This window comes from Lepisma saccharinum, chromosome 4, assembly GCF_977018435.1.
Source record: "Lepisma saccharinum chromosome 4, izLepSacc3.1, whole genome shotgun sequence".
NCBI classification, from domain to species: domain Eukaryota; kingdom Metazoa; phylum Arthropoda; class Insecta; order Zygentoma; family Lepismatidae; genus Lepisma; species Lepisma saccharinum.
The window spans coordinates 104,025,712-104,039,929 of record NC_139232.1 but is presented as its reverse complement, the minus strand read 5'-3'; the positions used below and the strand labels follow the sequence as shown (position 1 = coordinate 104,039,929).

General features: G+C 39.9%; 1 protein-coding gene across 1 annotated transcript in view; it reads left to right on the top strand.

Moving 5' to 3' along the window:
* Positions 1-14,218, top strand: part of LOC145986694 (aminopeptidase N-like) — a 79,136-nt gene that overhangs the window by 16,907 nt on the left and 48,011 nt on the right. Inside the window, exon 4 of the mRNA XM_083121008.1 lies at positions 7,319-7,511. Within this exon, the coding sequence (XP_082977134.1) occupies positions 7,319-7,511 (193 nt within the window). The remainder of the gene's footprint in view (positions 1-7,318; positions 7,512-14,218) is intronic.

Sequence of the window (14,218 nt, the reverse complement as noted above, 5' to 3'; positions counted from 1 at the left end):
GTGTGGGGCAAAAGAAAGGTCAGGATTGGCCTGGTTCAGACTGGGGGGATGGGCACAAGTTAGACTTAAACGGGAGGACGGGAGCGTAGAATGCCCGTTATGCGGCGAAGACGAGACGAAATTTCACATTCTTTTCCAGTGCAAAGAAACAGGGGAGGCAAGACAAAAATATATCAGGGAAATAAACGAAGATAACATTGAGAATATAATGACAAGCGTTATTAGGAGGGAGGGACCGAGAGGGGGGGAGGCGCAAATACGGAATCTGGGAACTTTCCTACATTACGCCTGGGTAAAGAGAGCAAAGAAGCTCAGTGGGGACAGCGAACATGTGTGAAAGGGGGAGGGTACCAAATAAATAAAGTAATAAATATATTTGAGAAAATTTAGGAACCACTCAGGTAACAGTGCAAGTATAGAGAAAGATTTGAAGTGAAATAGTGTTTGTGAACTCCCAAGCAGTGTGAAGGTGGAAGCAGTCTAAAAGGAGGAAGGGTGTAGGGAAAGTGCACGAAAATTTTTAACTTGTATGGTATGAATAGCTGTAAGGCTCATACTGGAAATAAATTCTATTCTATTCTATTCTATTCTACTGATACTGTTATTATTACAAAGCTTGGTATGAGTTTGCTTGATATATTAAATTAAATCACAAGTTTCGCTTCAAGCAACAATGGCAGAAGACTAATCAATAACTCTGGATTGGATATATCTGACGAGTACAACATTTCCAAGCATCGGTATCGGTGGGAATTGTAAGAGTTTTGGTATGGGTTCAAGGTGGTATCGGCTTAGCTCTAACATACATAATGTATATAAACAAATACATTGCCCTCTAAATGTAAACCGATGTCCTTTCTTAGTACTTTCTTCTCCTCTCCAAAAAATGTTCGGGTCTTTCCGTAGAGCATTACAAAAATTGCCTTGGTAGGAAATAATTACTTTGCTAATTCGGAGCACGAGATATATATATCAGGTGATCATTAAAAAGTGGTTGGGGGAGAGAAAGTTACTTAATTACATTTTTCGTTATCGATTTGAAACAGTGATGAGTTCTTTAGAAAATGGTTACCAGAAGTTTATGGGAATATTGACATATTCATTCATTTATTGTTTTCTGCCTAGGGGCAAGTCTTTCCTTGCAACCTCCATGCTGTTCGATCTTAAGCCTTTCGCTGTGTAGCATCGTAGGATCTATTTATTTTGATGTCGTCAGTCATTTGGTATCTTCATCATCCCCGGATTTTCTTTCCATTGACAATTCCTTCAGTAGCATCCCTTGGGATACAGTTTCTTCTCATCCAGTGGCCCAATCAATTTATTTTTCTCTTCATGATTATCTCCAGCATTGATCTCTTTTCCAGAACTTTTTCAAGCACGGTTTCAATTCTCACTTTTTCTGTCAATTTCACCCGTTCCATTCGTCTCCATAGCCACATTTCTAGAGCTTCCAGTCGCTTTTTCTCAATTGTTCTCAGTGTCCATGTTTCCGCAATATTTAGAGCTACACTCCATACAATGCACTTCTTTAGCCGTTTCCTCAGTTCTTTGTTCATATATCCAAATATAATTTTTTTCTTTGTATAGAAGGCTTCCTTCGCCATTGCTACCCTCACTTTTATTTCTTGGCTGCATTTCATGTCACTGCTTATGATGCATCCAATATATTTAATACTGTCTACTTGTTCGATTCTCTCACCTCTGACGCTCACTTTTGCCTTTCTCGGTTATCTTCCGATCACTATTGCTTACGTCTTCTTCACATTATTCTTATCCCGAACTGTTCACAGACTGTATTCATTTTTGCTTACATGGCATTTATGGTCCATTCATTTTCTGGTAAAAGCAATAGGGATTTAAACATAGCATAAGTTACTAAATTTTAAAAAAAATCTACGTAATCTGCAAATCTTATACAAGATATTGTCCTTCCTTCTACTGCTACCCCTCCCTTGCTATGGAAACAATTTTTAACAATTTCTTCTAAATAGATGTTGAATAATGTAGGGGAGAGCCAGCAGCCTTGTCGTGCCCCTCTTCCAATTTAACTTCCTTGGTTCATTTCTTCTTTCTCACTTTTACACGTTGTCTCATATATAGGTTGCAGATAAGCCTCCCTTCCTTCCAATCTACCCAAATATTCTTCAGGATCCCTGAGAGGTTTCTCCAAGTCAACAAAGGCTACAAACATTTCCATACCTTTTTCCACGTATCTTTCTCCAATTTTTCTCAGAAGTCCTACGTCGTCTCTCTTACCTACGTCGTCTCTCCCTTTCTAAAATCAAACTGTTCTTCCTCTAAATCTGTGTTTATTTTAGAGGGTAGTCATCTATTTAAAATTCTCAAAAGAACTTTTCCTGATTGTGATATTAAACTGAATGTCATATGTTCAGAACATTTCTTGGAGTAACTTCTCGTCTTCAAAGGTACTAACATTGTTTCCATGAAATCTTCTGGCTATATACCTTTATCATACATTTCATTGCATAAATGTAGCATTTCTTTCTTTCCTTCACCAAGATATTTTATGAATTCAACAGAAATTTGGTCACTTCCTGTTGCTTTTCCGTTCTTCAATTATTTTGAGTTGTAATGACAGAATCAGTAAATGGTCCATTTTTTAAATACTTTTTATGCATTTTTTAGTATTTTGTTTTTTAATACCAATGTAACTCCTTTCTTTATGCAGTTTTAAAACAATGTACTAGAAGCTTGGCCTATGACTGGGGCAGGGTTGCGATTAATTTTATATTTTTCCCTTTAAGTCATTAAGTGGTGGAAATTTCCAGTTTACCGGTCATTCTTCGGAGGGCCTATATAAAGGATCCTGTGGAATAGCGGTGAATGGCATTCTTACGTTTTTGGCCTAGAGTAGAGACCTTGGAAAGTTCTCTCAGTGGCGGTATAAAGTGCCTGTGGCTAGCTAGCTTCACGGCTAGCGGCCGATCACGTAGTTATTCTAAATCGTTTGGCGACAAGCCAACGTTCAGTTACTTGAAGATATTATTATTGTTTTAAAGAAATTTGTTTTCGAGCCACCGAAAGAATCCAGTCCTTTATTACCTCAGATAGAGTATTCAATTCATTGGATCATGTAATTTTTATGTGGGTATTATTCCTTTTGTATTTTTTTAATGTATTTATTTGACGAAATAAACAGTCCTCTATATTATTTTAACTGAACGTCTGGGTATTATGGAGAAAAAGGAACTGAAGATTTCCCTAATATCCATGGTCAAGAATATAACACTATTTGTATAATAGTTATTCTATGTCTTTTAGTCCGATTGAACCGTTTTGTTAGTTTTTGATTGTATAACGTAAACTATTTGCCTGGGTAAGTAACGAAAGCACGTAACAGGTCGAGCCAAAACAGGTTACTCTCCACAGAAGGATATAAACCATTACAGAGTGCCAGTTCAAATTCTTCCATCATGGTGGGTAGCCCTTTTTTGTCCTCCTTTATTTTCTACAGGTAGGCATAAAGCATCTGATCGGTTCCCTTTCCCGTACAGATCTTTTATATACTCTTTCCATGTTCTCAGTATTTCTTGTTTGTACATAATTTCGTTTCCGCTCTCATCTTCCATCATCCAAATAGCTTCCCACTTCTTTTGTAAAGTCAAGACATTGAATTTCATGGTAAACCAATTTCTTCGGAATTTTTGTTTCATCCATTTATCTTTTCCCTTATCTGTTTCCCTTTTTACCTGGTTATTCAGTTCTCTGTATTTTCTTCCAGCCTGTGCATTAACGTTATTCCATGTTTTCCTATCTTACATTTCCTCGAGCATACTTTTTGTGATCCATAGTCTCTTGTATTTCTTTCTTTCCCTGTACCCTATGGTGTCTTCGACAGTTATGTTCAGGCAAACTTTTATTCCTTCCCAGATCGTGTCACTGTTTTAAAAAATACTTTTCACTTCAACTACATTTCCTTTAAATTCTGTTTCAAACCTTTTCCTTTGTATTTCATCCTTTAGTTTCTCGAAATTAGGTTTCCTAATTTTCTGTCCTCTTTTTATCTTCTTCAAACAAAAGTTTATTTCCCTCACTACTAGTACCTGGTCTGAATTTATGTCAGCTTCTGGTAAGGTTTTTGAATTTTCGAGGCAGTTTCTAAATCTGTCTTGTACCAGGATGTAGTCTGTCGGATATCTTCTGCTGTCCCTTGGGATGCCCATGTGTATCTTCTTCTCCTATGCTGCTGGAAGAGAGAGTTTCCGACAATGAGTGAGTTACTCTTCCAGAAGTTGACCAGCAAATCACCTCTCTCGTTTCTGTCTCTTAATCCATGTCTTCCTATTCTTTTTCCCTCCTCGCCTTCTCCTACTACTGCATTCCAAACTCTCATTACGATAATGTATGCTCTCTTACTTTCTTTTTCGGTTATGCCTTCTATTTGGTCGTAGGTTTTTCTACTTTCTCGTCTAGCAAACCGCTATGTGGCATGTCGACTTATACAGTGTCCACAAAGTCCTTTCCCTTGAAATTTGATTAGCTGTAAGTTTGTAACGAAATGTCGGAGATGAATACCACTTTAACACAAGAGAGCATGGTCGTTTGGCATGTTTTTGAGGTTGAATTCAGGAGGGGGAGGGGTATCATGCAGGGTGGAGAAAAAAATTAACAAAATCATATTTTTGACCCAAAACCTATCTCAATTCCTGTTTTCCGACACTTTTCTCTGAATGTTTATTCTCTACGTACACAGAAATGTATAAAGAGGCTACTTTTTTGGTTGCAGTGTGTAGGGTGACAGAGAAATGAAATATTAGGACCTCAGGAGGAAAACACACTTTTTGCACATTTTCACGGCAGTGTGCAATGCTGCGAGCATCAGATAGCACGGCACGATGCGTCTGGATATCTACACATCATGGGAACGAAGAAGTACTGATACCGAGTGATCGTAAATTGTAAATCTGTTATGGACGGTTACTTTTACTATTTGTTGGTTGGCAACACTGACTTCTCTGGTGAGAAATCCAGGCGGCGCTGCCGTGCTGTGCATCTGGATGAAGCCTGTCAGCGCTGCTCTGTTTGTTGCATTGTTGGCTCGTTGGTTTTGTGTCGTATGTGAGTGACGTTGTTCTAGCTGCTGAGAGTGCTGTTATTAATTTGATTTTAAACTTATTATTCCTTTTATCTTTTGAAGTAGGTCACATCTTGCAAGAACGTGTTTTTATCCTCAAATGCTTCTTGAGAACAAACCGTCATGAACAGGTGCAGGAACAGTTTTCATTGAGCTATCCTGGGAAGAGTGTACCACGTAGGAAAACAATATTGCGGCTCAAAAACAAATTTCATGAAACTTGTCGCGCGTGTGACAAGCCACAAAGTGGAACACCTAGTGCCTTTACATCTGATTTTTTGGAAGATTTGGAACGTCTGTATGCTCGTTCACGTAAGAAATCACTCCGGCGTTTATCGAAAGAATCGCATATACCCAAATCTATCAAACATAAAGCATTTCGTAAGTTAAAGTGTCGTCTTACCGTGTTCATGTCGTTCATGAACTTAAATTTCCGGACAAGGTCAAAATAATACGATTTGCTAGATGGTTTCTTCAGACATTCAAGTCTCAAAGGAACTTGACAAAGTTTATTTTTTCCATGAAGAATGATTTCACCTATCGGGTTATGCTAACAGTCAGAACTGTAGGATATGGGCTACCGTAAACCCTCATGTTGTACATGAGGAGCCACTTATTTCCACGAAAATAGGTGTCTTGTGTGGAATATCATAGCGGTGCATTGTTGGACCATTTTTCTTCAAAGAGACTGTAAAGAATAGTGCTGGGTATATGAACATTGTGCAGGAATTTGTGTCGATGTTAGAGGAGGATGAGATAGACGCATGGTTTCAACAAGATGGGGCCTCAAGTCATTCATCACGCCAAACAAAGCCTTTCTTGAGAGCATTTTTCGTGACAAATTGATTGGAAAGGGCTTGTGGCTCCCTCGCCCCCCCCCCCCCGACATCTTTCCACTAGATTACTTCTTGTAGGGTTATTTAAAAGATGTTGTTAATGAAGACAATCCACAAACATTACAACATCTGCAGGCAAACATTTTACATATCATTAACAACATCAGCCCACAAGTCGTGAAAAAAGTTTTCTGCAACTTACGGCGTCGTCTGCAATGTGCCTTAAAACAGAGGGGTGCGCATTTCCAGCATTTTTTTAGACGAGAATGTTCAGAACAGTGTTGCCACCCATGTAACAAGTTTACTGTTTGTTACTAATTTTAAAAAAGTATCAAAATAACTATTTCTTCGTCCATGTCAGTACTTTTTGCTTCCCATGTTGTGTAGATACCCAGTATGCATCGAGCCGTGCAATCTGAGGTCGCAGCATTGCACACTGCCGTGAAAATGTGCAAAATGTAGGTTTTCCTGCTGACGTCATAAAATTTGATTTCTCTGTCACTCTACACACTGCAACCAATTAAAAAAGTAGCCTCTTTCAACATTTCTGTGTACGTAGACTAAAAGTTCAGAGAAAGTTTTCGTAAACCAGGAATTGAGAGACGTTTTAGGGCAAAAATATGATTTTGTTCATTTTTTCCTCCACCCTGCACGATACCCATCCCCCTCCTGCGTTTCATTAGGTACGTGATGTATTTCTCTCAACTGCAAACAAATGCCAAAGGACCATGCTCTATTGTGTTAACGTCGTATTCATCTCCGACATTTCGTTACCAACTTACAGCTATTCAAATTTCAAGGGACAGGACTTTGTGGACACATTGTATAAGCAGTAGGTCTTTCATCTTTACCTTCAGATGTACCATAATTATCCCGTCGTCGACATAACGTACTGACATTACTTTATATCTTACACGTGGTCCAAGTGCTATGCCAATGCCATGAATTCCTTAGGAGTCTCTTCCCGAGTGGAACATTGACATATTGTGAAATGTAAATATTAACTAACCCTGTGGTATCCTCAAACCCCGGAACTTGATTAACGCAGCAACATATCTATTTTTCGAACGCCGACCTCCGTGACAGAGTGGTTAACACAGCGTGATACAACGCCAGGTCTCCCAGATTCCAATACCGGCTTGAACATAGGTGTTCTTTGTGAGTGTATCTTTTTTCATGAATTTCATCATGCCATCACTCATCCTCATCTTCGCGATTAGCGAGAAGTGGTAGCAAAGCCAAGTAAAATAAACTAAATCAAGCAATATCTCCATCTTTCCTCAGTTTACAACGTTTTATGTTCTATGTGCGACTGTTATATTGTCTAGAGTGTAGACTTAAGAATAGAAATGAAATTATATGGAAAGTTCTCATACGTTAATTACAGAAAGTCTACATTGAAATGAAAGGCGAAGAAACAAATGAGGACGTGCTGTGGACTATTCCCATCCCCTACACAACGCAAGACGAGCTTGAGTTCGTTGATAGGAGAGCTAAGATCTTCCTACAAGAGAAGGAAGGAATGTTGACCGGGCTTCCTGATAGAAACAAATTTATCCTTGCCAATCCCGAATATGCAGGTGAGTTTTATACAACGTATCAATTCGCTTTCTCCCCTTCTCCTCGTTGTCAGCTTTTGTCTAAGTCAGCATCTTGTTTATTACATTAACTGGTATTATATTATTGTAAAATACAACATAAATATTTTCTTTACATCCTCTTTTTTACAAATGTCTTCCGCAACTGTCACGGAAGACTCTATCGACAATGTTCCCGAATTAACAATACAAACATAAATACAAGGAATACAATACAACACAAGCATTACAATACAAAACACTACAAGATGGTCAATTAGATCATTGGTTCTTAGTAGCCAGGTAATCTTTATGGCGGATTTGGAAGGTGTACCCTCTGAATTCGAGGAAGAGTTTGCCAGCTTGGTCCATAATGTTTATCTTACATGCCTCAGAATAGTTACAATCATGTGTTGTTCTAGATCCTCGTGCATTTGTAGAGTTCTCGTAGCTCTAGGGTAGTGACCACTTACAGAAAGAGCTCTATTTTGTACTTCTTGAATTTTCTTAAAATGACTTTGGGCAGATTGCATCCAGGATGGGCCAGCATATATCAGTATCGGTCTCACCATCATATTACATATGTATAGTCTAGTTTCTAATGTTAATGCCGTTGATCTAAGCTTTCGAGTGTAGTATACCTCTCTCTGCTTGGCTCGTGTGCAGATATTCTCAATGTGAGATCCAAAGGTTAATCTTGAGTCGATGCTTACTTCCAGGTATGCTACTTTATTTACAGCAAGGTTGTGTTTTCCAAAAAGATGGAGGTTAGACTTGCTTTTGGCACCATCTGCCGCTATTGTTATGGCCTTACTTTTCCCAAAATTTATTTTAATTTTCCATTTGGTGGCCCATTTTCAAATATTGGAAGTTACCTTTTCATTCTAACTTCACAAGTTCATAATTTCTTGGCATGCACAAAAAATGCAGCGTCTGAGCGTACGTGGCCATGATGCGTTCAGATATTTGCAAATGATGTACCGTGTACAGAGCGTACATCATAAGAGACAGAGCTGATCCTTGTGGTACACCTGCAGCTATGGCATGTGCCTCAGATTGTCTACCTTGAACACTGACCAAGAAGGATCTTTTTGCAAAGGTAATCGAGTATTAATTTTGTGTAGCACTGTGGATACGGTAGTTTTTGGAATTTAAAGATTAATCCAATTTGCCAAACACGATCAAAGGCTTTTTGCACGTCTAGAAATATTCCCGGAACACGATGTTTGCGGTTGTTATGCACTGCTGCATAATCAATGACTCTTAAGAGCTGTTCCGTAGTGCTGTGGTTTGCTCTGAATCCAAATTGATGAATAGGAATTAGATGGTGGCCGAAAATGATGGTGTGGAGTCTTTTACAGGTGATTCTCTCTAAGAATTTGATGATGTGCGACAGAAGACTTTTTCGCCTGTTTGGGAATAGCGATCACTCTCGCGATTTTCCAACTACGTGGAAAGTATCTAATTTTCAAGATGGCCGTAAAGAGTTTGGCGAGAAACACAGTCTTTTCTGGTCATGTTCTTCAAAGCTTCAACTGGCACTCCATCCGATACTGGTGCAGACGAGGATTTTAATTTTGACATGTACGTCCCACTTCTCTAGTTGTGATATGCTGAGCATCTAATATTGGGGTCATTTGCTGTAGTTGGCGGTAGCTACTGAAGACTTCCTGTTCAATATCTAGATCGTGGAGATCTTAATTTATTTGAAAATGGCTCCTAAAATGAGTTGCCAAAAGTTCCGCTGTATGTAGTGGCGTAGTATTTGTTTTCTCCCGGGCATTCAGAGTCCTTGCCAATTTCCAGAATGTCTTGCCTTTTATCTGCAATGATCAAAGTTTTGCATCCCAACAGAAGATTGTATCGAAAGAGATATTGATGTAAGTGCTTTAAAATTTGTTTCCATTCGTATAAATGGATTGGTGCATACGTAAGTTGTCACCGTCGTCTGGCCCATCTAGTTATACAGAGAAGTATTTGGAGTACTTGATTGATTGATTTGGTGTTTATGCACAGAAAGGCTAATCGGGACTGGACCTACAGTTTCAAGTGGGATCCGAACCACTATGTGCCTCCACCAAGTATCGAACCTGGGACCTCTTGATTACAAGGCGACGACGCTACCACTGCGCTATAGGGGAGACACATTTGGAGTACTGGTAATGGTATTTTTATCTCTGGGGTTTTGGTTGTTATAGTGGCATGCCGATATGTTGCTGCAATTATCTCCGAAATATGCTGGACTGCGAGATCGATAGCTGCAGGGCAGTCCATTTGTTTGTGAAGGTTTAACTTGTTATGTGTCTCTTGCCTGTAAAGATCCCAGTCTGTCAGGGTTGATTGTAAGGAGTGGAATCTGTGACAATATATGCCCTGAGCCACAGCAGTAAAAACTGGAAGGTGGTCTGAGACTAGGGCAGTTTCCACATATGGAATAGTGGATAGACCTTCTACCTTGATTAACAGAATATCCAAAACGTCTGGGAGGCCTCTTCCTCGTGGGTAGAAGGGAGTTCCAATTCGAATGTTAAGCATTTAGGTCTCCTCCCACTATCACATGAGTTCGCAAAGCATTCAACAGTAAGATGTCTTGTTGATCTATCGTTGTAGCTTGAGTGTGATATGCTGCAACCATATTATGTTTCCTTCCGCTGTATGTACACTAATCCCTATGGCTTCTATAGAAGAGAAGGTATGTAGTGACACTTGTGCCCCGTTCGGTCCTTGTCTTGTTAGAATGAGTAAACCTCCCCTTTGGCTTCCAATTCTATCTTCCAGAAATATTCGATATTGAGGGATTGTCCATTTAATGTGTTTTCAGGTGTGTTTCGTTAATCAAAGCTATATTTGCTTCGCTATTTTGCAGAAGGTAAAAGAATTCCGGAGTTTGTTTATCTCAACCGTCTGCATTATAAATCAAAAGATTTAACTGTCTTAGGATGTGTCTTCGACTAAACACATCCATCAGACTGCATCTCCATCAGTATTTGGATGACGACACTTATGACAGATATTCCCGTCGGAGCTTGAGAGAGAACTTGTAGTCCTCTGGACAGAGTTGCCAGATTTTTGTTAGGTTCCAATTCTTGGCCATATCTAGTAGAATATGTAAACCACTCCCCATGGAAGCATTTGAAGGTGGAACATATGAATGCTTTCTACCTCTAGGACGTGAATCTACTTGAGCGGCATACGACTGAGGCTGCGATGTTGTTGCAGATGCTGTAGGTCCATGTTGATTGTAGGTTGGACCTGTAGTTGCTTGTATAGACGTAATCTCTGGACGTAGCGTTGGATTAGCTGCAGGCATCGTGGCTTGGCGATTTTGTTGAAGTATCTCCGCAAATATTCTACATTCACGATAGTTATCGGGGTGATTTCCTCCGCAGTTGACACACGTTGGATGTTCTTCATCTTTCAGCCCACATTCTAATGCTTTGTATGCCCTTGAACATTTGACACACCTGGGGGTGGTAAAACATAGCTTTTGTGTGTGGTCCAGTCGTTGACAATTATGGCATTGTATTACAAGGGGAGGTCTGTACGGAACCACACCTACCCTGTATATACGAAGATATTCCAGCTGGTATATTTCCGCTGCGTCGGCCGATCTTTTTACTGATACCAAGTATAATGGGATCCTTTTCCTTCTGGTACTGTTAGGTTCTCGCTGTGTCATTTGCTGGACTGTAATTGCTTCCATTCCCTGCATCATAAATTGACCCATGATGTTTTTCGTCTCTAAGTCTATTGGCAGTAGTCTGAACACAACTTTTAATGGTCGTTCTTGTCTATCCGTAGCAATAGCATATTTGACCTGCTGAAATTCTAGAGCCTTTCGAAAGCGTGCGAATTCACTGTTGTTTGTGAATTGAAATCGTATACTGTCCGCCGTGACATGTACACGAGGATTCAGTTTTAGTGCATTTATGAGGTTACTCTCGATATTGTGCGGAGAAAGTTGCTGGTACACATATGAGTGGAGATCGTTCAACTGCCCTCCTTGTAGTTCGTAGCTGCTCTGGTATTTGTGAGGCACCCTCTTCAATCTGCATTGACGAGTCCTCTTTATTACTTTCTGCGTTAGCAAGGGCTTCAGATATATTGGAAAGTGAGACCGGTTGTACTGTACCATCTTCCGAGGAAGAGCTGGAAACTGTTCTGCGGGACTCCACAAGCTGGAATCCATCGCTATCTACTAATGGAGTTTTTTTCGATGACTGATCAACAAGATAGGCGCTGTCTTCTTTCTGGACATCTTTCTGACGCAATTTAAGTCTTTTAGAGGTCGATTCCTTTCGGATGGGTCCGGTTGAACTCGATCTACTTCCTGCTGCAGTCAAAGTTAGATCTACTGCGTTTCCATCGTTTTCCGGGGTAGCCCGAGTATCGACAATATGAGTATAGGAATCTCAGAGACGAGATCGTGCCGGGCGAGAGCTGTCCAAACTCCAATCGGTGTTGCGCATAGCACATGTATCCCTGTGTTCTGATTTGTTGTTAGACCAGGCCAATCAGCAAGCTGGGTTAGTAGTCTTCTTTCATTTTGACGTCTCGAGTTACGCGAGTTACTTCTTCGGTGACGTGTCTCGGCCATCACACCGACGCGATGCCCATCTCTCTGCATCGGAGCTTCGTTAACACCCGTAGGTTTCCACTCCAGTGGAAGCGAAGGAAGCGAATTACAGAGGAATTCGCTTCCTTTTTTTTTTAAGTTATCACTTTACCGTGACAGCATCTTGTTTATTGAGAAACATTCACTGTTGTAGCTACTACATGTACATTGTACTACAAAATATATTTACTCTTAACATCGAGTTTACAAGAACATACTGCAACTGTCAAAGAAAAAGGACAGCACAAGACGTTACAACATAAAACATAAATATCACAGGAGTGACTCCAACCTCAGAAGATGTTGAATGCGCTCCTGTGAGTCGGTGATTGCTTGGAATCGTGCGAAGCCGTCAGCCAATAGCTGTAATGCCCTGAAAGTATCAGGGTTCCATAATTGTCTTAATAACCGCCGAATGTTCTCTAGAACTTCTGATGTCTGTTCTGGTATGGAAGACGTCGATATAATGGCAGGAGACGGAGTGCTCACTGATGATCTAAGTTGTGTTGGCAGCTGGGCAGGTGGTTGTCGCTGCAACGCTGGAATCTCGGTCCCCACAGGGTAGCACAGGGGACGATGTCCTCCAGCCACCTCTCTCCTCGCTCACAGTGTAACCCTCTCTCCCAGCTTAGTTGTCGTAGATGGCATTTCCTTTTTGCCTATTTTTCACTGGGAGCAGTTGTGCCCCTCTAGGATTATGGTTTTACTACAGTAGGAAAGGGAACATTGGAAAGGGAAAGATTAAGCTACCTTGGTTTCTGAAGATTAAAACCAAGGTCTGTGTACTACGGGTTCCTATTTTATTTTCGTGTCTTGACAATAAGAAATACAAAGATAAATAATATATGAGAAATACATGTATAAGAATAATATAATATGACTATTAAATAACGTAGTGAAATATAATTTACATCAGTGGTGTCTAACGAAATAAAGAATTGTATGAGTGGAATATAACCTGACTATTGTTCAGGTTGTGTAACAGACACAGTTTGTGTCCGTGGACCTGTTTCCAAAAACAAGTAGTTATGATGTATAAGGTCCTTAGACTCAGCTCTTCGATGTTAGGAGAATTGCTAAACTTGAAACCCTTAGAAGGTGGGTTAATAGGTTCTTCTTGTTTCTTCTTCCAGTTCCATTTTCCCTTCCTTCCTTACCTCTTTAAGACAGTAATAAAACATACAAAGAACACCATTAAAAATAATATATACAGAAGAACAACATAGAATTAGAAGAAATACAAAGAAATATAAAAATGAATATATATATATATAAGTAAAAATATGAATTGCAATAAACTGAAAATTGATAAGACAATTTAACTTCCTTGATGGTACGAACACCATGCCCTTAATGAGGGTAACCATGGATTATTGATTCCATGAAAGAGAGAAAATAAGTGATATAGATAGTGATAATCTGGTTTATGTTGTAATCAACAATAAGGTCCATAGACCTGTATTATCAAAAGATAAAGTTTAAAGTCTTTGGTCCTTAGACCCTCAGCTACTCGATGTTACGAGAATTGCTGATCTGGTATCCCTTGGATGGATTACTCACTACTTCTTCTTTCTTCTTCCGGTATCTTATTCATTCTTCTTCTGCACACATCTCCTGCCTTCCTCATCCAGTTCCTGGTAGTGGTAGTAGTAGTTCAGGCACATCGTTCGGTCATCCACGCTGCTTTACCACACTTCACTAAACACTTTCTTTTCTTCCTCTAGCGCAGGTAATATAATATTTCCTTCTGTTTATTGCGGTCGGTCCTTGTTCGTAATATCGTATTTCCTTCTATTCTGGTTCCTCATTTTCTTCAGCTATTGGATTCTCATTCAAGTTCTTAGCACTCAATCTGCTGCTACAGCGTCTTTCACTTGTTGCTTCCAGATCCGGATGTAGGGTTCCCACTTCGTTGCCAGCGCCGATGTTGTATCTATAGTTGATCTCATCTATTGTGGATATTGCTTCAGCTCGTCTTTTTAACGGACTGGAAGATGGCTGGTTCACTTAGACGTTCTTGCAGATTGACTCCACTCACACTTTGTCTAAGAGTTACAATTTGTTGGTCCGTATGTTTTTTGCACCGCAGCAGATC